Genomic DNA, 25,404 nt, shown 5'->3' with positions numbered 1-25,404 from the left:
ATTCAAAACAACCTAAACAACAGAACTCACATTTTACATATCATGATATATTTACAAATTCATATGATGAATTATTAAATTCCACATGCTTTACTTTTTCAGATGTATATATTTTGTAGGTATTTCTTAAAATTACACACAGAAGAATTATAATAAAAGTAATACAATGGCAAAAAAAATTATGTAAGTAATTAATAAACCATCGTTTTTACATATCTGCATTTTCATGTAGGCTGCAATCATAAGCATGTGAAACGGCGATATGAAAAACCGATGGTTGATATTGGCAGTATCGATGGTTATAGCAAATGGTTTTAACTAGCAGTGGCAAAGCTAGGGGTGGACCGACCATGGACCGAAGCCTGTCCACCCCACTGGCCATCCCACTCAAAAGTGATTTAAAAAAAAAAAACATTTTTGTCTTGGGTAGCCTACAATTTAGTTTTTTAGAGGTGGAACCGGCTCTGTACAACCCCAACACTGCACAGCAGACTTAACATGGGTACACATCAATGTTGCTGCCATCTCTGTCCCGGATGTCACTCACTGTATCCACTCCCTCCGTTTTTTGTATCCATGCGCCTCCATTTAATACTCTGCATAAATGGTTTATGCAGAGCTACGTTCCCACCAGAAGCCTGCGGTCGGCTAAGGAACGTCGCCTTGTCGATACCAAAACTTTTTGTACCACTGTCTCCCTAAGATGATTCGCAGATGTTCTTCCTCTTTTGTAAGTCAGCTTTGGATAAAAGCGTCTGCCAAATGAATAAATGTAAACGTAAATGTAATACACCAACAACCCCTTTCCCCCTCACCCTTTCCCTCCTCTCCGACAATACGAAAATGTTTACCACCATAGACTGATCACTGGCCCCTGCCCGATCCACCCCTGTGAAAATCTCCTGGCTCCGCCCCTGTTAATTAGGTCAATACTTGGCTGGTACATCAGTGCATCCCTACAGATTTTTTTAATGAATTTTGAGTGATCTGTACGAAAATGTAATTGATGTAATTTTAAATTCAATTTTGAGTTTCAGTTTTGAGTGTAGGTAAGATCCATCAATTTATTTATTTTTTCACAATGTTTTGTAAAAATAGTAAAATGCAAAAGGCACCGTCATGGCAATAATTGACTTTTAAAGTTATTTCTATCCTGTTTGATCCAATATATTAATTTCTTTAATGACCTCCCTTTGCACACTAATTTAATGGTTGTTTTTCATCATGAGCATTATTAAAAGCAATTTTCTTACATTAGTAAACGCTCTTAACTGATTATTTATTGACTCATTTGACTTCTGTTGTAAAGCCACATTGAGCTTGGAAAAGGCACTAGTAAAACAATGTATTTAGATAAATCAGTTATTCCCCTTTAAAGAATGTGCTTTCACAGAAATGTAAAGTATTCAAGTTAAACAGGAAGTTACATGTTTGGGTAAAGTAATATGTAATAATTAAAAACAATGGAGTCAACTAAATTTGAATACAACAATTGAGAAAACAAAAAATAATGTTATTTTGCGGTTAATGAGGGATTTGTTTGGGAGGATATTTGTGTCAAAAGAAATTAAACTCAAACTTAAACTCAAACCAAAATGACATGCTTCATTGCACGTTTGTCTGCAGTTTCCCAGTGAAATGTCCAGTGGGGGTGCCAAAAGTGGGTGAAATAATGTTGTATTCAGATGAGGTTTTTAAGATGAATATTAGTTGGATATTAAACCTAACTGATAGAGTTTAAAAAGCAAATTCGACATGAAAACCACTAAAGCAACCATGTCATGCAGTGTCACTTCTATGGCACTTTCACTTTCATTTTTGGGCTCAATCCTCAGTCTCCGAGTCCAAAGTTCAACAGTCTATCAGGTGAGCTACAGTGCAAGTTAATTGCACTGGTGTAAATGGGGTGGGTGGGTCTGTAATACAAGCATTACAACGTGTTGTTTTTCAAATGATGTGTTAGAGTAAAAGTGTTTGATATAAAAACATAGAAGGTTGTGAGAAATCAAATTAATTTTTTTATAAAATAAAAATATGTGTTTATAAAGCCCTAAATGGTCACAGTACCTGCGAATTGTAAAAGTGAATGAAATGCGCCATTGTTGTAGTGCCTCTAGTGGTCATTTCACCAGGAAACTGCAGCAAACGTATAAAGTGGCATGTGAAACTCAGTTTGCAAACATGTAGTTATAGTAATGTTCATTATATGAGACTAGGTTGCATACATCATACGTTGATCAAATGCCCATTAACGTCATAAGTTAATGGGCGTGGCCATGACGTTTTGATATTTTCGTGGCGAAATTGGAAGGCAAAGCGCTAATGGGCTGGGTCAATTGCAATTTAATTCTGAGGTTCTTCTCTCTATTCCATTTCCAATATAAATAATACAGCATATTCATGTGAATTTGGTAGGTTAAATGGGCTGTATGCTGTGCATCCCTGCTCTGTTATTATATTGCTCTGGACAGTGATGTATATTTGGGGGTATTTACACTTGGTCACTGGAGGTTTAACTGAGCTACGACTGAATAAACACATTCACAAACTTGGCCACATAAATGTGTCTCTGCCAAAACAAATATAAATCAGATTGACAAACACTACTGTATATGATTATGCTAATGTAGGGCAGCGAATTTAATTGATGTGATTTATTATTTGATTCCAAGTGATGTGACTTTGACCAGTGCACTTGTTTCTGTGTTTCTTGTTTTTTCTCCCTTTGGGGCTTGTAATAGTTCAGATATGTCCGTGCGCGTCAGTGTTTAGTTTCAGTTTTGTAAGCAATTTGCATCAAATTAAGAAAAAAGTGATTTCTCTTCTAAAACGTGCATCTGTTTCTTCATGTGGTATTATTTATTGCGTGACACAAGTTCTATGCAAATACTTGTGCGATTTTTTTGGGCAGAGTAAAGTTTACATACAGTGCCCCCATAAGCAATGGGACAGTGAGATACTTTTCCTCATTTTGAGACCTGCAAGCGTTCTCTGTTAGCGACACTTGCCTGGAGTTCGGTCCGGCAGACACGCATGTGATCCTAAGACCACGACCGGGCTACGTGCCCAATGTTCCTACCACACCCTTCAGAGACCAGGTAGTGAACCTGCAAGCGCTGCCCCGAGCAGAGGCAGACAGAGCCCCTTCGTTGCTGTGTCCGGTACGTGCTTTGCGTAACTATCTGGACCGCACAGAGCTTTAGACTTTCTGAGCAGCTCTTTGTCTGCTTTGGTGGACAGCGGAAGGGAACAGAGGCCATTTACACCCGGGCCGTTAAATTATAGTCAATTAGGGGAACTATTTGATCCTAATATGAATTCACAGTCATCTGAATATTGAAATATAAATAAAATATAAATGACATTGACTGTTTTTTTTTTAAGTTAATAGAAGTTTTCTTAAAACATCTGATTGAATGTGAATGTGAATTAATTTCTTAAAGAGTTTCTAGTTCAAGAGTTTATGTAAGATTTATTCATTTCTAAATTGGTTTCATTTCACGATACATCATAAAATGATAAAAACAGTTTTGTTATTCCTGCTGCTAATTTTAATGAGCAGTTTTGTCACTAAACCCTCCCCTTTTAAGCAGTTATAAAAGCGCCCTGAAACATTGTGATTTCATTCCACTGCTGACCAAAGATGGATCTGCAAATCTCGATTGTGCTTCTCTCAATTTTACTCACTGGAGGTAAAAAAATAAATAAATAAATAAAAATGTTAAATATTAATATATTATGTGTTGCACATAAAGATGTCAATTAATGTCTTTCTCTCTCTCTTTCTTACTAAAGGACACTCTCTCAAATGTTATAAGTGCGAATCTGATCCAACTACTGGTATTTGTAACAGAACTATAGTAACATGTCCCAGTGGAAATTACAAATGTTTGAGTTCATCAATAGAAATGTCCAATGGTAAGTCCAATCATAATACACTGAAAATGATAACACCACTGGAGTGCAAATTCACATAACTGTCAATCAGCATCTGTTTAATGTTTCATTTGTGTACATTATTCTTATACAAGCGTGGCATATTTTCTGGAATAACTCATTTGTCATTTATGATAAATGGCTTGTGTCCTTGTTATAGGTAACTCCAAGGTGACTTTAACACAACAATCATGTGCAGACAAATGTGTTGCTGGAACCGATCAATCCACAGCTGGATTAACACTTGTTACCAAGTGCTGTGCCACTGATCTTTGCAATGGCTCAGGTATTTATTTGACCATGTGCTAATTTGCATGTTTAGCAAACACATTTCTCCAAAGCAACTTATAAATGAGGATATAATATGAGCAAAAGTGTAAGTGTAGATCTACAGATCTTTTTTTAAAGTAATAGAAATTGCCTTCATGCAAACATGGTTATGAATTAGACACAGTGGATTGTGATGAGCTGATCAAGATCTGAAGCTTGTTTAGGGACAGTGACTGTACTGATGTCTTTACAAAGAGGAACAAGGTGTTTAAATACTTCTGGAATAGGGCAGAATTAGTGTCAAATCCACACCAAATTCTAATCATGTGAATCTTAAACAATAAATATCATATGAACATCAAATCCTTCTTGTTTTGATTAGATGGAATCTATAAGGGAAGTTTCCAGCTTCTCTTGTTGCCTCTGTTCTTCTACATCTTCTTTAATTGAGTTCAACAGCACTTCACATTCTGCAGCTGCAGCAAGAGGATTTAACATGTTAACACATTTCTGAATGAATTACTTTGCTTTACTAAATAGCTTGTGTGTTGTTTATCTTTACTATTTCTGTATGTTAGAAACTTAATAATGTGTTTCTTATTTCAATCATGGAAAACAAATGCATCATTATTATGACCAGTGAAATATATGGAGAAATATTTTTTTTTATACATATATATATATATATTGATCTATTTTTACATTTACTAAGATTGACATAATCTGTATTTCCTTTAAAAGTTGAGTTAAAAAGATTCAGTTTTCCTATACACTTAATAAAGACAGTACTAAACTGCTGAAGTTAAAGATTTACATGCACATGTCATTTCCTGTAATTACTATTAAAGTGACTTCTGAAGAATCTTACAATGACACTGTGTGAGAGAATATTTCTGTGTGAAATGTGTCTTTAACTGATCCAAAAAATCATGAAAATGTGCTTTAACCATTAAAAGATCTGAAATCCTTAGAAACAACAGGACCACAAGTGTTTACATTTAAGACAATAACGATAAACTAATTTTTTTCTCTCTTCAAAAAAAGGAATGCGTTACCAACCTTGGCCACCAGGTGCCACTATCAGTAAACATGTAAACTTATGATTTTAATGCTTTCTCTAAATTGAGTGTGATGCTATATCTCCTGATATAGAATAATTAAAATCTGAAAAAACAAAATAGTAATTAGGGTACAAATGGGCTAAAGACACACCTTTAGGAAAATCATATTTTTTTCTTGGCACAAAGTGTATCAAGATTGAAAAACAAAAACAAAAATGCTTTTTTATATTGATGGAACAAAAAAGAAATAATAACAGAATGTTGTTTTGATTAAAAACATATTTTTAAGAAAAGGTTAAAGTAATATAGTGTAGATATAAGTCAAATAGTTATAGGGTAAAAAATGTCAACTTATGCAAATACGTTTGAGACATCAAGATGCTTTTTGATAAATGCTTATTTAAAATAACCATTTCAGAAAAGGGTGCCATTTCCTCTTAATTTCAATCACATGTGGCAGTTCATAACATCTCAACTATTCTATAAAAAATCACTCTATATTATGATTGGATCAGCCAAACTATACCAGGCTTCCTTTGTACCCTTTTTGCATTCCCATTTACTTCAGCAACAAAAGACAAAACCGTTTCCACGACATTCCAAAAGAGGAAAATAATGGATACCAGCAGTGAGAAGAGAGAAAGATGGCAAATATTTAAAAACCCATAGTGTTGATCATTTTTGGGGATGAGTTGACACTAGAGGTTCACTCTTGGGAGCCCAGACATCTCTGATCTTTGAGAAAAGGCCAATGAGAATGGACGTGTGGAATTTGCATGCCACTCCCCAGACATACGGGTATAAAAGGAGTGCAGCTTGCAAACACACACTCAGACTACTTCTTCGGAGCCGGCGGGACGCATTCACATAGCTGAATCCCTACTGCTGTTCATTTCATCTTACTCTCTCCAAAGCTGTTGGATCTACGGCGCATTACAGCGGTTTTCCCCCAAGCTGCCTTTTCGTTTGTGTATATTTCCTGGTTGTGGTCGATATCTCTCCGCTTCTGATGGCCACAATCGCTGCCTAACGTGTTTGGGTGCCACCCATGCAGAGTCAGCGTTAGTGGATGATTCATGTCCTCATTGCGAGGACATGACCATGGCTACGTTGTGGTCGCGGCTCGCCTTCGTAAGAGGGCAAGCCACCCCAGCCCTCCTGGGCCTCCATCCGGAGATCACCTCCATTCTACGGAAAGATGCGATAGAGCCCATCCCTCCAGCCGAGATGAAGAAGGGGTTTTACAGCCCCTACTTCATCGTACCCAAAAAGCGGCAGGACAATCTTGGACCTGTGAGTTCTGAACTCTGCACAGACTCCCGTTCAAGATGCTCATGCAGAGACGCATTTTTGCGGCGCCGGCATCAGGATTGGTTCAGCACTGGTAGACCTGAAGGACGCGTACTTCCATGTCTAGATTCTTCCTCGACACAGACCCTTTCTCTGGTTTGCCTTTGAGGTTCGGTCATACCAGTACAAAGTCCTCCCCTTCGGCCTATCCTTGTCTCCTCGCACCTTCACAAAAGTCGCAGAGGCAGCCCTTGCCCCGCAAAGGGAAGTGGGCATCCGCATCCTCAACTATCTCGACGACTGGCTAATCCTAGCTCATTCGCGGGACATGTTGTGTGCACACAGGGACCTGGTGCTCAGGCACCTCAGCCGCTTGAGGCTTCGGGTGAACTGGGAAAAGTGCAAGCTCGTCCCAGTTCAGCACATCTCTTTCTCGGTATGGAGTTTGACTCGGTCTCAATGACAGCGTGCTTCACCAATGGCGCTACAGAGTCAGTGCTGCACACGTGCAGATAGAATATGCTTGTCCCACTGAAATCTTTTCAGAGGCTCCTGGGGCATATGACATCCTCAGTGAAGGTCACGCCGCTCGGGTTGATGCATTTGAGACCACTAAAGACCCAAGTTCAGAGATGAGTATGGCACCACGGCACATACCGCATTCTCGTCCACGCAGGCTTGTCGCTGCCTCTTCAGCCCCTGGTCAGACCTAGCTTTCCTATGGGCAGGAGTTCCCTAGGCCAGGTCCACAGGCACGTCGTGGTTACGACAGATGCCTCCCAGCGTGGCTGGGGTGCTATGTGCAATGGGCACTCAGTCGCCAGCCCTTGGACCGGCCCGCGACTGCGTTGGCACATCAACTGCCTCGAGTTGCTGGCGGTACTACTTGCCCTGAGGAGGCTATTGCCGTTGATCCGGGGCAAGCATATGTTGGTCTGGACGGACAACACAGCGACAACTGCGTACATCAACCACCAAGGTGGCCTACATTCTTGTTGAATGTCACAACTCGCCCGGCGTCTCCTCCTTTGGAGTCAGCGGTGGCTCAAGTCAGCTGCGAGGCCACCTCAACAGCACAGCAGGCGCAGCATGTTACAGCTCAGGGGAGAGTGGAGACTCCACCCTCTGGCGTGCCAGCAGATCTGGAGTCGATTCGGCCAAGCACAGGTAGACCTGTTTGCTTCCCCAGAATCCTCCCACTGCCCACTTTGGTATTCTCTGACCGAGGCTCAGATGCCCTTGCACACAGCTGGCCCCTGGAGCTACGCAAATATGCATTCCCCCAGTGAGCCTACTTGCACAGGCGTTGTGCAAGGTCAGGGAGGAAGATCCTCTTAGTGTCCCCTTATTGGCCCTCCCAGACTTGGTTCTCGGACCTCATGCTCCTCGCGACAGCCCCCACACCTGGCTAATTGCAACCGAGGAAAGACCTTCTTTCTCAGGGACGGGGCACCATCTGGCACCCCGACCTGTCCTCTGGAATCTCCATGTCTGGCCCCTGGACAGGGCGCTGGAACACTTAAGTAGCCTACCATCTTCCCGAGGTGAAGACCCCCAGAGATGCGCAGTAGGATCAGTGCTTTCCTTCCTGCAAGAGAAGTTGGAGGGACGGCTGTCCCCCTCCACCTTGAAAGTGTATGTGGCGCTATATTGGCGCATCAAGATGCAGTCGACAGTAAGTATTTAGGGAAGCACGATTTGATCATCAGTTTCCTGAGAGGCGTGAGGAGGTTAACCCCAGTGTCCTTCTCTTTGGAGGGACACCCCCAACATGGAACATATATGGTCCCCAGCTGAACTGTCCCTCATGCCACAACACTGAATCAACCGCTGAAATGGCGGGTCTTTGGCTCGGCTCCTCAGTGTGAAACCTGAGTGTGTTTGCAAGCTGCACTCCTTTTATACCTTTATGTCGGGGAGTGGCATGCAAATTCCACACGCCAATTCTCATTGGCCTTTTCTCAAAGATTGGAGATGTCTGGGCTCCCAAGAGTGAACCCCTAGTGTCAACTCATCGACACAACGTCTCGTTCCCTCCATCAGGGAACGGAGGTTACATGACGTTACTTCCTGAAAAATGGGAGTCTATTTCCATTCATACGAGTGCAGCTCCTATCTACATGTATTCAGAAAGACCGATCTCAAAAAATATTGGTCAATATTATGATCAAAGAACATATTTCAAATCAGCAATAAAATCTGATAAAACTGGTATCATAAATGACTTCTTTACCTCAGGTGCGCATGCATTGCCCAGATTAAAAGTCTTTTTTGTTAAAAATTACCAATTTCTGAAACGTATAAATAATGGTAAGAATAACAAATTATATTATGTATTATGACCTTGTTTTTTCTTTTCTGAATTTCAGTTTTTATGTTTTTTTTATTATAATAATGATGGTGATTATGTTAATAGATGTTTATTATAATTATTTAATACACAAAAAAGTTATTTATTTAACTGTTTTATCAATTATACACATTTTGCTGATCAGTCAAAGGTCTGGCTAAACAAGAAGGTCTCGTCCTGTATTTTGCATCATCTACCAGCAGAGAGAAGCAGCGAGTCATTTAGTGCACATCTACTGTTTTAGCAGAAAAACAAACCCTTTTATTATGTTGACATGAAAGTTAAACACATATCATGAAAATATACATAACAAATTATTTTTATCCAAAGCTTTACAGTATGCATATATATGTGTGTGTGTGTGTGTGTGTGTGTAAAAGAAAGAAAACTACATTTGCAGAATTTGGCATTATTGGCATTTTAATCAAAATGTTTCTCTTTAAGTTTTATCCATTTAAAGGAATAGTTCACTCAAAAATGTAAACTCTCTCATTATTTACTCATCCTCATGTCATCCCAGATGTGTGTGACTTACTTTCTTCAGCGGAACACAAATGAAGATTTTTAGAAGAATATCTCCACTCTGTAGGTCCATACAATGCAAGTGAATGCGACCAGAACTCAAAAAGCTCCAAAAAGGAGATCAAGTCAGCATAAAAGTAATACACATGACTCCAGTGGTTTGATCCATGTCTTCTGAAGCGATCCAGTTGGTTTTGGGTGAGAAAAGACCTTTTGGATGAGAATGTAACTTTTTCACTGTACATCTTGACAGTAGTCTGCTTGGTGATCATGATTTCAAACTCGATTACACTTCCTCCATCAAGGACTAGGACTAAAGACTGCAATTATAAGATGTACAGTGAAAAAGGAGTTAAACTTCTAAACTTTGTATTGAGTTGTATTGAGTTCTTTTATGCTGCATTTATGTGCTTTTTGGAGCTTCAAATATTTGGACCTCATTCATTTGCATTGTATGGACCAACAGAAATTAGATATTCTTCTAAAAATCTTAATTTGTGTTCTGCAGAATAAAGAAAGCTATACACATCTGGGAAGAAATGAGGGTGAGTAAATGATAAGAGAATTAAAGTTTTTGGGTGAACTATCCCTTTAACATGACCCAGCTATCCCTTTAACATGATTAATGGGCAATAAAAAGATACACTGTCTACATTCTACAAAGTAGACTAAATATATTCCAGATAATTAAGGATCAGTATATTAATTTTTTTTATTTGATTTGTTCTAGCAATAATTTCCATTGATCACAGATCGGATCTGTTGAAAACATGACAAGACAAAATTTTAAGAATTTTAAAAAGTGAAAGATAAATGATAAAAAGACTCTCATTGGAATTAATTGGAATAATTGGAACACCCAATATGGCTGGGAGAGAAAAGGAATTCCCACCTTTCATGAATAAGAGTCAATTATCTTTTAGACACAGACATTGCCTGTCAACAGGGCCGTTTCTGAGCAAATGGGGGCCCTAAGCAAAATCCTGCTTGGTTGATTGAATCATCTGCTGCAACTATGTCAGCTAGCAAGCTAACTAACTGAAATGAAGATAGCATCAAGTGTGTGAGCTAACCTTGGCTAGCTATACTATAGTATTATCTTCACCTAAAACTCATAGTATACTTTTGAACGCACATCATCTGTGTACAGTCGAACGTCAGCCTGTCAAAGTATACTCCATTTGATAGTGTGCACATACATTGGCGTTGGGGCATGTGCGCTACAACTGCTATGAGATGCAGGACATTTTCTCTTTAGGAGTTTAGACCGATAAAGATGTCTTTATATTCCTTCAGACTTGAGTTACACAAATGCAGGTATCTCCTGACCTCCTCACACTCTCATGACATGCATATCTACTGTTGTTGTTTTTACCTTACCTTAGCTAATGTTGCAATTTTATGTATGAAAACAACCAAACACCATCTAGCCAGGTAGCTGACTTCCAATAATTTTTTACCAGTGGTCTGGCTGCATTTCTCCTTCTCTTCCTTTTTATTTTTTACACTACCCAGTTGTAGCTGCGCTTCATGGTAATGAAAAACCCATTGAGAGTGTGCCGTGTAACTTCTAGCTACAACCCTCTACTAGCATTTTTATTCTCCCATCCCTCTCGGGCCACAAGGGGCCCCTTTAACTGTCTAACTGAGCTAAAACAACTGTCTGAGTCCTACTCACAGATTTTAATATACTCTTTAATATATTCCAATTTCTTAAATTGTGCATCCTCTTTTCCTCACTCCATCATACTCGAGCCAGTGACCCGGGAACTGATTAATGTCCACTCTCATGAAGGACGTATCAATGGACCCTTTTCATATATTCTGGTTAGATTGCGGAAGTAGACTAATAGGGGGGAATGCTGTGTATGGGGGACCAAATGTAAGCAAATTTAATTTTTGCTTACCCTTTCACTCCAACAGCAAAAAAAAAAAAATCAATGATTAAGCTTACACAGCTTTGCAAAAGAAGATAAAAACATAGAGAATTGGATAACAGCAGTAAAAGGAGAGAATAATTCGTGTTCAGTCCAATGTGAACCTGGATCCTCAGTTGTACTGAACAGTATCTACCAAGTTCCTTGATGCTGATCTTTGCAATGGCACAGGCATTGTCCTTTACCTGACCATTTACATTCACTAGTTTTTCTCCATAGCACAAACACGCGTGAATGATCATAAGGAGCCATCAACATTAGCTGTGCAGAAATACCAAAATTCAAGAGTAGATAAGAAAAATGCAGTGCTAGAGTAGACATATAAATGCAGAACAATAGAGAAAAGTAAAGTGTTTTAAATAGAATTAGAAAGTGACTTCAAACTGTATATATAGTTATGAATTTGTTCAGGCATACACTACATGGCTTTGATGAGCATTAGGGTACCTCTGCTTCAAATATAAAGAAATAAGTTGAACTATTTGATCATTTTTATTAATGTAACATAAAATCCATGCCAAAGACTAATAATCTGAATCTAAATCTGAATATTATAAAATGTGCAAGTAAAAAACATATTGTCTTAATTAGATGGAATCTATAAGGGCAGTTTCCTCATCTTCTGGCCTCTGTTCTTCTACATCCTCTTTCACTGAGTTCAGCAGCGCTTACAATTCTACAGCTGCAGTGAAGAGCACCACCACAACAAATGTGCAGACAATTTTAATGAATTATTATGCCTTAATAAATAAAGATTGTTTGTGGCTTGTCTTTGCTGTAGTGCTGCTAGAAACTCAAAAAATTTGTATTCACAGAAATTAAAACAAATGAATGCATCCTTAGTACGACCAGTAAAAGCGTCTCGTTGTTCCCGCCATTCTCCGTTGTGTCGTGGAGTGACACTAGGGGTTGATCTTGAGAGCCCCGATCACCTCAGATCTTTGAGAAAAGGCCAATGAGAATTGGTAAGTGGAATTTGCATGCCACTCCCCAGACATACGGGTATAAAAGGGAGCTAGAATGCAGAATTCATTCATTCAGCTGAAACACGGTCACGGTCATGTCAGCGGCAAGTACAGCATTGTGGAAAGAGGGACACAGCGTCCCATTCCCTCCATCAAGGAACGGAGGTTATGACAAAAAACGAGACGTTCCCCTTCTGTCACTAACTTAACATTGTGTCGAAGAAATGACACTAGGGGTACCTATAGAAAAACGGCAAAACAGCTGAATCATGTTACATGAACTGCTGATAAGGGTGCAAGCAAACTGCTGCGTGCGTAATACCAGGTACATCAGACTGTACGTAACATCCCCCAACGCCCCAAAAGACGTCATGTAGTTCCCCACATCCCTGAGGGGAAGCGACATAACTAGCATGGGAGCAGGCCAGCCAGCCGCAGCCTTTTCTCTCTATGTTTTCTCTCCACAGAGTATTAGATTTGGCAGGGGCCATCTAACGCGGCGAAGGGGAGGGCGAGGGAAAGGCGCTATACATAGCGATATAACCGGCCATCTGTTCCGTATTACCAAACTCTACCATTTCTCTACCAAACTCTACTCTACTATTCGTACCTGAAAGAACACAGGATGAAACTGGCTCAACCTGGAGATTGAAATGGGTGTTGCCCAGCCCGCTGCTCTGCACATGTCTGCTAGAGAGGTGCCATTGGCCAGTGCCCATGAGGATGCCACACTCCTTGTAGAGTGTGCTCGAACCCACAAGGGGCTGAGCATGGCCTGGGTCTGGTAGGCCAATGCAATAGCATCCACGATCCAGTGAGCAAGCCTATGTTTGGAGATGGACTTCCTTTGCGCTGTCCACCAAAGCAGACAAAGAACTGTTCAGAGTGTCTAAAGCTCTGCATGCGATCCAAGTAGGTGTGCAAAGCACGCACCGGACACAGCAATGACAGGGCAGGGCCTGCCTCCTCGCGGGGCAACGCTTGTTGGTTCAGCAGGAGGACCAGGATCCCATGAGGGGAAGACTGGAAGGATTCACCCTCCGAGCGCCTCTGAGGAACCTGATGATCAGGTCATGTTTCCCTAGAGACTTACAGTACATGGCATCGTGGTGTGTGGCTATAACTGCTATATATACCTTCAAGGTGGAGGGGGACAGTCAGCCCCTCCAACCTCTTCTGCAGGAAGGAAAGCACTGACCCGACTGAGCATCTCTGGTGGTCTTCGCCTTGGGAAGAACACCAGCTCACTGAACTGGCGCCACTCCAGGGCATAAAGCTGCCTCTTAGAGGCCTGAGTGATCGTGTCTACCACTGCTGGTGGTGGGCCACTTAGGTCTTCCGTGTCCCATCCAAGGGCCAGACGTGGAGGTTCCAGAAGTCTGGGCGAGGGTGCCAGATTGTGCCCCATCCCTGAGAAAGAAGATCCTTCCTCAGAGGAATCTGCCAGGGAGGTGCTGTCACGAGGTGTGTGAGTTCCAAGAACGTAGTCTGGGTGGGCCAGTATGGGCCATCAGGGTAACTTGTTCCTCATCCTCCCTGACCTTGCACAGGGTCTGTGCAAGAAGGCTTACTGGGGGAATGCGTATTTGTGCAGCCCCGGTGCCAGCTGTGTGCCAGCGCATCTGTCCCGAGGTGGGCTCCTGTCAGCCCACCTCGGGAGTGGGCTGAATGAGTGGGCAGTGGGAGGATTCCCGGGAGCGAACAAGTCTACCTGTGCTTTTCCAAATCGACTCCAAATCAGCTGGACCAACTGGGAGTGGAGTCTCCACTCTCTACTGAGCTTAGCCTGCCGTGACAGTGTGTCCACTGTGGCGTTGAGGCTGCCTAGGATATGAGTGGCCCACACATGCTTGCCCTGGATCAATGGCAATAGCCTCCATAGGGCAAGTAGTACAGCCAGAAACTCTAAGCAGTTAATGTGCCAACCCAGTCGCAGTCCTGACCAGGAACTGCTGGCTACGTTCCCATTGCACACGGTGCCCCAGCCCAGTTTGGAGGTTTCTGTGGTGACCACGACACATCTGGACACTTGCTGTAGGGGAACTCCTGCCCATAGAAATGCAATAAGTGGCAGCAGAGTGGTGTGATAGCTACACGATGTGTGCCGCGGCCGAGTCTGAAGCCAGTGCTGAAGCAGACTAATATGCATTTATCCTAGCGCTGTGACTGCCACTGAGGAAGCCATATGCCCCAGGAGCCTCTGAAAGTGTTTCAGTGAAACCGCTGTCCTCCGCCTGAATGACTTCAGGCAGTTTAGCACTGAATGTCCTATCCTTGAGACCTCCATGCCGAGAAAAGAGATTTTCTGAACTGGGGAGAGCTTGCTCATAGACAGCTGAGGTGCCTGAGCACCAAATCCCTGTGCGTGCACAGCAACTCTCGAGAGTGTGCTACGATCAGACAGTCATCAAGGTAGTTGAGTATGGGGAAGATGCGAGGGGACAGGGACAGGCTGAAGGGGAGGACCTTGTACTGATATGCCTGGCCATCGAAAGCAAACCATTGGAAGGGTCTGTTTCGAGGTAGAACCGAGACGTGAAAGTACGCGTCCTTCAGGTGTACCGTCGCGAACCAATCTTGATGCCAGACGCACATCAAAATTTGTTTCTGCATAAGCATCTTGAATGGGAGACTGTGAAAGGACCGGTTCAGACCTCGCAGGTCCAGGATTGGCCGTAACCCACATCCTTTCTTTGGCACAATGAAGTAAGTGCTATAGAAACCTTTCCCCATCTCAACTGGAAGGACAGGCTCTCCTTCTTTGCAAGAGTGCGATCTCGGCACGCAGGGTGGCGGCGTTCTAGCCCTGCCCCGAAGTGAAGTAGATGCCGCTGAACCGGGGCGGGTGCCTGGAGAACCAAATCGCATAGTCTAGTAGGATGGTCCTAGTTGGAAAGCGCTAGCCACACGTCCTAGCTCCGGCTGAGGGGCACTAAGGGGACGATCGCATCTGACGTACCTGGGGGTGGGGCCTCGTGGCGGGGGAGCAGGCGAGGCAGCGTCAATGATTCGTCCCGAGGTGGATGTGCTGAGGGGAGCTCAAAGCACTTACCTTGCTCTGTGAAACCGGCATAGGGCGAGTTAGCGACTGAGGATGAGGGCCTCTTGGGCCATCCTCGAGACTCAACCGTGGCTGGGTGCGTGAAGGCAGGGAGGCAGCATTTGCAGGGCCCTGGCTGCGGGAGCTCAGTGTCCAGCGGCTGTGACAACGGCAGCTGTGGACACTGATTATGTGACCCAAGGAGTGAAGAAACTATTATTTTTTGACGATTTGGCTCCTGCAGCACATCAGGATCAGGACTACCCACGTGTCATTCTTTTAGTGCCTTGGCCTGGTGTACTTGCAGGAGGGCCATGGCATGCAGGGTGGAGGTGGCCTGTCCAGCAGCACTGTAGGCTTTGGTCGCCAGAGATTACGTTGTCCTACAGAACCTGGAGGGGAGCGCCAGACGTTCCCACCAGGTGGCAGTGTTCTGCGGTCACAGGTGCATCTGCCTTATCTACCTGAGGAACCTCCGTGTACCCATGGGCCGCCTAGCCATCGAGGGTAGTGAGAGCGGACGAACCCGGAAGTCTGTTTCGGGCAGCAAAAGTTGCCCTCCACAACCTTGTGAGTTTGTCATGCACCTCCAGGAAGAAAGGAACATGGGGTGGGGGGGTGGGCGTGGCCGTGAGCGGCGCCCTGAATCCAGGAACTAATGATCGAGCCGCGAGTGCTCAGGGGAGCCTGGAGGGTTCCAGTCCATCCCGATACTCGCGCCGGCCCAGGTAAACATGCCGGTCAGCTCTGCATCGGCCTCAGACTGGGTGGGCAGACCCGAAGATCATATTGAAGACTCATCCAGCTTGCGGGCCCCGAAAGAGATATCAAGCTGGCCGTGAGGCGGGCTGGTCTCATTTTAGAACTGGACGGGTCAAAAAGGGAACGGGAGGTTAGCTGGGAATTACCTGGCGAAACTGCACCCATTGAACTCCCCAGCCAGCCTCATACCCATGGGTAGAAGGCGAATTGGCTTTCCCCCGTTTGAAGAAGGAAAGCCATGACCGCAACGTTGCCATGGTCATATTTTCGCAATGAGAACATGAGCCATCCACGAATGTGGCCCAGGAATGTCAGGCAGTGCCCGTGGCCATGGGAGTCGGAGAGATTACAATCGCACCCAGGAATCACACAAGGACGGAAAGGCATCTTTAAAAAGATGCGTCTTTAAAAAGACGTACAACGTCAATGTGTGTGCTCTTTTAAGAAATATATTCTTTTAGCATAAAATATACTTTTTAGTAGCGCTGTTGAAAACCGGGGCGAATCTGCAGTTGGCGTGCAGAAGGAGAGAAAGCCGCTGGAATGTGCCATATATCCAACAGCATATGCTTCTGTAGATGTGAATGGAACAGCAGTAGTATTCAGCTCGCTGATATTACAATCGAAGAAAAAAATCTGAATTAATCCTGCATTCCAGCTACTTTTATACCCATATGTCCAGACTTGTGGCATGCAAATTCCACTTGCCAATTCTCATTGGCCTTTTCTCAAATATCAGAGTTGATCGGGGCTCTCAAGATCGACCCCTAGTGTCACTACATCGACACAACGCCGTGTGAGTGACAGACGGGGAACAGCATTTTTAATAAACAAATTTGAATGTGTATTGGTATTTGACATTTAGGTCTAAATAAGCTGCACATTGGTCTTCAGATATTTAAAGGTATCATTAAAAAGTAAACAAACCTCAAATATAAAAATATATATCAAAAGACAAATTTGATTTCAAAATGTCTTTATCCATTATAATCTGTTTTTGTGGCTGTAAATCTACAGGGGTGCTGCTTTAAAAAACACACACCAAACAAAGCAAGGGAGGCATTACTTCTTCAAAAGTGGTGGGGTAAAAACCCAGAGCATTCAGGATTAAATTTAGATTATTATAATCACATAATCTGTAAAAATATGAAGAGCTGAGTCACACCCTCCCAACTACATAAAGATATCTATAATTGGACATCGGGGTGGGTCAAACAGCCAGTGATCAAAAACAGAGCACATGAAAAGATGTCCCACAAGAGGGTGTGTTCTTGGAGTCTTTTATTCATTGTGGTGTTTGCATGTATAAGCAGTTTTTATGTTCAACATAATAACTGAAATATTTGCTTTGGAGAGGTTTTTGGACACTTGGGTAGAAAAAGGCCACCATAGTCCCCAATTATGAACCTTTTGACAGGACAGAGGTCATTGTATTTGGCAACAAATGCGAAATTCCTAAGGTGAACACATAACTTCACTCCAAGGGCCTCAAGTAAAAACAATCAAGCAAGAAATATTTGTGTCATTTTGGAGTCGGACCTTAGTTTTAGTAGTCACATCAAAACAATAAGTACATCAGCCTACTATCATCTAAAACATATAGCCAGAATTAGATGTTTTGTATCCAGTCAAGGCTTATAGAAACTTTTTCATGTGTTTATCAGGCACTTGTTCATCCCTTCCCAAATAGACTATTAGACACCTGCAGCTCATTCAGAATGCCGCTGCCAGGATTCTCACCTGAACCAATAAATCTGAGCATATTATTCCAGTCCTCAGGGCTTAACACTGGCTTCCAGTTACATTTAGGACCTAAATACATTTCAGATATGCTTGTTGAATATAAACCTAACAGACCTCTCAGATCATTAGGATCAAGTCAGTTAGACATGCAGAGGGTTCACTCAAAGCAAGGTGAGACAGTGTTTAGCTATCATGCCACCCACAGCTGGAATCAGCTTCCAGAAGAGGTTAGATGTGCCCCAACAGTAGCCACATTTAAATCCAGACTGAAAACACTTCTGTTCAGCTGTGCATTTTCTGACTGAGCATTGTGCTGCACTTATTGATTTCACTGAATCATTTTGCTTTTGTCTTTCTTTCATTTGAATTATTCTATTTTATTCTTTTTAATTCATTTTTAAATAAATTTTTCTCAACGTGTGTATTACTTTTTGTTCTTATTTCATGTTCTTAATTGTTTTTTTGTATCTTGTATTGTCTTTAAAATACAAGATACAAATGTAAAGCACTTTGAATTGCTATTGTGTATTAAATGTGCTATATAAAAATACTTGCCTTGCCTTTTGATTCTTTAGTACTATCAACTCAAAGCTTTACACAGAAAAGAGTTGACATGCTTTAGTACAACACAAAAGATGCTATTTCGACATTCCTTAGTTTCAACCTGATATATATTATGGCAACCAACCATAATATATGTAAAGTTTCATTTAGAAGCCTACTTTTATTGTGTTCTGTTCAAACTTTGAAAGGTTTTCTATCAATTTACCATGCAGCTGGGCATCATTGTTATTTTTTGTTTGTCACATATACAAAAACCTTTACAATATTTAAAAATAGAGCCTTCATTTGGGAAAGGAGTAACCCAGACATAATGTCCCATGACAAATATTGAAATATTTAACAAGCTTCAGAGAATATTATTGACTTGATATAAAAGAACCAGACAAGGTTTTATAACCTGTTCAAAGTTAACCTACAGTAAGTTACCAACTTCCAAAAAGAAAAATAATATCATGGAAAAGGGCATATACTTCCAGAACATGTAAACTTTATGGTTGAAATACCTTGTCAAATCATAACCTCTATAAATCATGCATTTATGTATATGGAGTAATCACATTGTAGTTATCCAGACACACTGGATACACTAAATTGCAAAGACATCGCATTAAGTGCTTCTTTAAAGAGACTGTTTTACATTAAAAAAAAATGGGGAAAAAGCTTCAGGTTTCAGGTCTAAAAATGTATTTAGATAAATCTGTTATTCCCCTTTAAAGAATGTGCTTTCACAGAAATATAAGGTATTCAAGTTAAAGAGGAAGTTACATATTTGGGTAAAGTAATATGTAATAATGAAAATCAAAGGAGTCAACTAAATTGTAATACAACAATTCAGAAAACAAAAAAGAATGTTATTTGTGGTTAATGAGGGATTTTTTGGGAGGATATTTGTTTCAAAAGTGGAAGGAATATCTAGATCTGCAAACACTGATGAGTCAAAAACATTATGACCACCAGGTGAAGCGGATAATGATGACAATCTCCTAACAAGGCCGCATTTTTATGGCCAGATGACTGGGTTAGAGCATCTCTAAAATGGCAAGGCTTGTTGGGTGCTCCCGATTAGCAGTATCTAAAAACAGTGGTCCGAGGAGGAACAAACCACAAATCGGCAACAGGGTGCACAAGGCTCATCAATGCGTGAGTGCTACAAAGGCTATGCTGTCTAGTCCGAGGCCGACAGAAGGTCTACCATGGCACAAGTTACAGAACATTTTAATGATGGTTATGGAAGGAATGTGTCACAACACACAGGACATCACATCCTGCTGCATAAGAAGCTGCATAGCCACATACAGGTCAGAGTGACCATGATGGCCCCTGTCCATCAAAGAAAGCTCCTACAATAGGCACGTGAGCATCGGATCTGGACTTTGGAGCAGTGGAAGAAGGTTGCCTCATTTGATGACCTGTTTACCTGGGGAAGTGGTAGCACCAGGCTGCACTGTCGGAAGACAACAAGTGGAGTGTGATGAAGGGAGTGTGATGCTCTTGGCAATTTTCTCATTCAGGTTTCAGCACTGAGCAACCGAGACAAGGTCCCGGCCGTTTCAGTAGATAGTTTGGTTCCATCAGGGAACCGAAGTTACGTTATTAACCGAGACATTCCCCTTCTGTCACTCACTCGACGTTGTGTTGATGTAGTGACACTAGGGGTCCCCATGGAAAATGCCACAACTACTGAACTGTGTTACGTAGACTGGTGGTGCGAGGCAGGCAGAGCTCTGTGTGCCTCGTGGCCAGCGCACTAGGCCCTCGTGTAACTCTCCCAAAGCACTTGTGGGCGTCGGACGGTCCCCTGCACCTCGGGGACAAGTCGACTGCCGAACAATAAGGACCGGCTGACACAGCCGCGGCCTCTTCTCTTTTTTCCCCCCAAATAGGGAATGAAATCGTTCAGCCGGGGGCCATATAAGGTCCACATCGGGGGGTGTCAAAAAGAGGAGGACACCGTGGAGACCACACCCAGCCCAGAGGGGTGGAGAGTGGTGATACAACACATGGTCTTACCAAGTCTGTTCGGAAGCACGTCATGTGAAAGGGTCCTGTGGTAGATCCTACTCAAGAGGGGGAGTAGTTACTTCAAGACATGGTGACTGGAGGTCAGTCTTCAAGGAGAGCGCCTTTAGGTCAGCTGACTCAAGGGGCACGAATGGAGCTCCCCGTAAGCCCCGAAGAACCATGGAGAGATCCCATGTGGGAACGAGGCGCGATATGGGGGGGGTTTAACCTCCTCGTGCCCCTCAGGAACCTGAGGATCAAGTCGTGCTTCCCCAAATACTTACCTTTTACTGCATTGTTATGTGCCGATATAGCGGCTATATAAACCTTCAAGGTGGAGGGGAACAGCCGTCCCTCCAAATTTTTTGCAGGAAGGAAAGCACCGATCCAACTGCGCATCTCTGGGGGGTCTTCAGAACAGGAAGAACACCACATAGCAAACAGACACCACTTCAGGTCATACAGTGCCTTGCGAAAGTATTCGGCCCCCTTGAACTTTTCGACCTTTTGCTACATTTCAGGCTTCAAACATAAAGATATAAAACTGTAATTTTTTTGTGAAGAATCAACAACAAGTGGGACACAATCATGAAGTGGAACAAAATTTATTGGCTATTTCAAACTTTTTTAACAAATAAAAAACTGAAAAATTGGGCGTAGAATATTATTCAGCCCCTTTACTTTCAGTGCAGCAAACTCTCTCCAGAAGTTCAGTGAGGATCTCTGAATGATCCAATGTTGACCTAAATGACTAATGATGATAAATAGAATCCACCTGTGTGTAATCAAGTCTCCGTATAAATGCAGCGGCTCTGTGATAGTCTCAGAGGTCCGTTTGAAGCACAGAGAGCATCATGAAGAACAAGGAACACACCAGGCAGGTCCGAGATACTGTTGTGGAGAAGTTTAAAGCCGGATTTGGATACAGAAAGATTTCCCAAGCTTTAAACATCCCAAGGAGCACTGCGCAAGCCATAATATTGAAATGGAAGGAGTATCAGACCACTGCAAATCTACCAAGACCCGGCTGTCCCTCTAAACTTTCAGCTCATACAAGGAGAGGACTAATCAGAGATGCAGCCAAGAGGCCCATGATCACTCTGGATGAACTGCAGAGATCTACAGCTGAGATGGGAGACTCTGTCCATAGGACAACAATCAGTCGTATACTGCACAAATCTGGCCTTTATGGAAGAGTGGCAAGAAGAAAGCCATTTCTTAAAGATATCCATAAAAAGTGTTGTTTACAGTTTGCCACAAGCCACCTGGGAGACACACCAAACATGTGGAAAAAGGTGCTCTGGTCAGATGAAACCAAAATCGAACTTTTGGCATCAATGCAAAACGTTATGTTTGGTGTAATTCTTCAGTTTTTTATTTGTTAAAAATGTTTGAAATATCCAATAAATTTCGTTCCACTTCATGATTGTTTCCCACTTGTTGTTGATTCTTCACAAAAATTACAGTTTTATATCTTTATGTTTGAAGCCTGAAATGTGGCAAAAGGTCTAAAAGTTCAAGGGGGCTGAATACTTTCGCAAGGCACTGTACAGGCGCCTCGTCGACGGGGCCCTGGCCTGAGTGATTGTGTCTACCACTGCAGGTGGTAGGCCACTTAGGTCTTCCATGTCCCGTCCAAGGGCCAGACGTGGAGGTTCCAGAGGTCTGGTCGTGGGTGCCAGATGGTGCCCCATCCCTGAGAAAGTAGGTCCTTCCTCAGAGGAATATGCCCCAGGAGCCTCTGAAAAGATTTCAGTGGGACCGCAGTGTTCTGCCTGAAGACACGCAGGCAGTTCAGCACCGACCGCGCATGCTCATCCATGAGGCGTGCTCATCAACTCCATACCGAGAAAAGAGATTGGTTGCCGAGCGCAGCTCCTACATTAGTCCCGGGTCAGGACTACCCTCGTACAGATCTTTCAGTGCCTTGGCTTGGTGCACCTGCAGGAGTGCCATGGCATGTAGGGCGGAGGCTGCACGTCCAGCAGCACCATAGGCCTTAGCTGGCAATGATGACGTAAGCCTACAGGCCTTGGGCGGGAGCCTCGGGCGACTCTGCCAGGTGGCGGCGATCTATGGGCACAAATGCACCGCGACCGCCTGGTCCACTTGAGGAATTGCCGAGTACCCCCTTGCCGCTCCGCCGTCGAGGATAGTGAGAGCGGAGGAGTTTGTGGATCGGGTTCGGGCAGTAAAAGGTGCCCGCCATGACCGCGTAAGTTCCTCATGCACCTCCTGGAAGAAAGGAATGGGGGCGTGAGGTGGGCCCGAGGTCTCGTCCCAAAACTCAACTAGGGCATACGAGCGTGCCGGGGAATGGGAGGTCCGTGGGGGATTTCCCGGCAGAGAGGCTCCCACTGAGGTCCCCAGATCCCCCCAGTTCTAACCGACTCCGCCTCATAGCCGTAGGTAGAAGGAACAAGTCAGAGAGCCAATGGGGTGGCTTTTCCTCTGACGAAGGAAAGTCGCAACTGCAATATAGCCATGGTCATTCCCTTGCAATGAGGGCATGAACCATCCATGAAAGCCAACTCCATGTGGGTAGCACCCAAACTCGTGAGACAACGATCGTGGCCATCAGAGGCGGAGAGATATTGAAAAATACACAGACGAAAAGGCATCTTGAAAAAGATGCTTTTGTGTGTGCCACTTTTTTAGCAAGAAAATATACTATAAATAATATAATAATAATAATAATAATAATATATATTTTTGTATTATTCTCTTTTACTGCTAAAGCGCCAGCGGAAATTCTTTGCACAACATCTGTGTGAGAGGGGGAGGACCGCTGAAATGCACCATAGAACCAGCAGCTCGTAAGAGCAAGAGAGATGAAGGCTTTGGCAGAGTAGTTCAGCTCAGTGAAATACTACCGCTCGGCTCTGAAGAAGTAGTCTAAATGAGTGTTTGTATGCCAGCTCCTTATATACCCGTATGTCCGGGGGAGTGGCATGCAAATTCCACTGGCCAATTTTCAATGGCCTTTTCTCAAAGATCAGAGATGAATGGGGCTCTCAGAAGCGACCCCTAGTGTCACTATACTCTTTGACAGTGTGTGACAGAAGGGGAACGCAAAATGTGTTTATAAAGTCCTAAACAGCCACAGTACCAGCGAATTGTAAATGTGAATGAAATGCGCCATTGTTTTAGTGCCTCATTGTTTTAGAGCAAAACGTGATTCTAGTAAAAGTTAATCTTAGTTCTATCTGTCCAATGAAGTGTTCAAGAACTTGGCAGGCTTTTTTCTGAACAGTCTAATCTGGCCTTCCTATTCTTCAGGATTACCAGTGGTTTACACCTTGTGTATTTCCCTTCATGAAATCTTATCTTGATTGTAGACATTGATAATGATACACCTACTTCCTGGAGAGTGTTCTTGACTTGGCTTGATGTTGTGAAGTGGTTTTCCTTGATCAAGGAAGGAATTTTGTGATCCTCCACCACAGTTGTCTTCTGTGGTTATCCAAGCCTTTGGGTGATCACCAGTGTGTTCTTTCTTTTTAAGAATGTACTAAATTGATAATTTGGCCACTCCTAATATTTCGGCTGTCTCTCTGATGGATTTCTTTTGATTTTTTATGCCTAATGATTGCTAGCTTAACTTGAATTGACAGCTCTTTGGACCTCAGAGTTTACAGCAATGGCTTCCAAATACAAATTCCTCATTTGGAATCAGCTCCAGAGCTTTTAACTGTTTAATAACAGAAATAACCTGGGAACAGCCCACACCTTGCCTTGAAAAGGCTTCTGAGTCCATTTTCCCATTATTTTAGAGCCACTAAAAATGGGGTCTGTGTATAAAACATGCTGTTTCCTAAAGAAGTTCACCCAATTTGAATGTGAATAACTACAAATGAAAGCAGACTGTCTGCACTTATCAATCACATTAATTTCAAATGCATTGTGGCTGCGTACAAAGCCAAAATGACTAAATAAAGTTTCTTGACACTCCTTCTCTCCTTCCCTCTCTGATTTAAGCCAACAAGGTTCTATCTAGTTTTATTGAAAGTCCGCCTCTGAATTGGGAGATGGCCAATCATAGTTTAGAAACCTGTTAAAACCAATAAAAGAACAGTTTAAAAAAAAAAAACCTACAGTACTTCTAGATAAAGGTAGGTGATATACTATTTTTGTTCCCAGATCTCGCAAGAAAAACAAGCACAAAATAAGCAACTTGCCTTACCAAAAATAAGTGAAAATAAGCAATCAAATGTTTTTTCCATGTGGGAGAATTATCAGCATAGAAATCATAAACTTTACAGTAGCATATATAAAATAATATAATGCTGACACCGGTTCGAATCCCACACGGAGCGGTCCGTGCAGGACCGGTTACACATTTATGGAGTCCCACCTGTTTTCTCTAGGGGGCAGTATGCGAAAATCGCTGTTTTGGTAACACACAGCTTATACAGAGAACAAACCACACTTACAGAGGGATCTCAAGGGATGTTTTTCTAAGTTTCAAACTTCGTTTAACTTGACACAGCGGCCTAAAAACTGTAAATTTATGAAGCAATCCAATAGATACGCTCCTGAACTATTCGTCTGATGCAGGTGTACATTGGCACGTCCTTAGACAAGCCCTTATAATAAATCATGTTCTGACTGACAAATTCAATTGCAAAATGGATTGCTGTGAACTGTAGGCCAATGATAAGCTTATGTTCAATAATGTGAAAATAAACAATATATTGCATTCTAATGCAACTTTATGTATTATGTTTATAATGCATAACTCATGTGCCTAAATACTGTAATGCATATATATGTATATACAGTATATCATTTATAATTATTTCTTCATTATATATAAAATTATTGTTATCTGAGGGCTTTCTCAGCAAATATTTACAGTATGTATGTGACTAATTTCTATTGATTTGGTTAATTAATCGGCATACCATAATTCGATTAAAAATTGTAATTGATTGACAGCCCTAATCACAATACACTGTGCTCT

General features: G+C 42.5%; 2 protein-coding genes across 4 annotated transcripts in view; one reads left to right on the top strand and one right to left on the bottom strand.

The window, feature by feature from the left end:
- Nucleotides 1-25,404, bottom strand: part of LOC127627436 (phospholipase A2 inhibitor and Ly6/PLAUR domain-containing protein-like) — a 349,614-nt gene that overhangs the window by 78,579 nt on the left and 245,631 nt on the right. The window lies entirely within an intron of this gene.
- Nucleotides 3,640-25,404, top strand: part of LOC127627441 (three-finger toxin MALT0070C-like) — a 50,563-nt gene continuing 28,798 nt past the window's right edge. The window contains exon 1 of the mRNA XM_052103818.1: nucleotides 3,640-3,692. Within this exon, the coding sequence (XP_051959778.1) occupies nucleotides 3,644-3,692 (49 nt within the window). The 5' untranslated portion in view covers nucleotides 3,640-3,643. The remainder of the gene's footprint in view (nucleotides 3,693-25,404) is intronic.

Source organism: Xyrauchen texanus, chromosome 34 (assembly GCF_025860055.1).
Source record: "Xyrauchen texanus isolate HMW12.3.18 chromosome 34, RBS_HiC_50CHRs, whole genome shotgun sequence".
Lineage (NCBI taxonomy): Eukaryota > Metazoa > Chordata > Actinopteri > Cypriniformes > Catostomidae > Xyrauchen > Xyrauchen texanus.
This window is presented reverse-complemented; position numbering and strand designations above follow the sequence as displayed.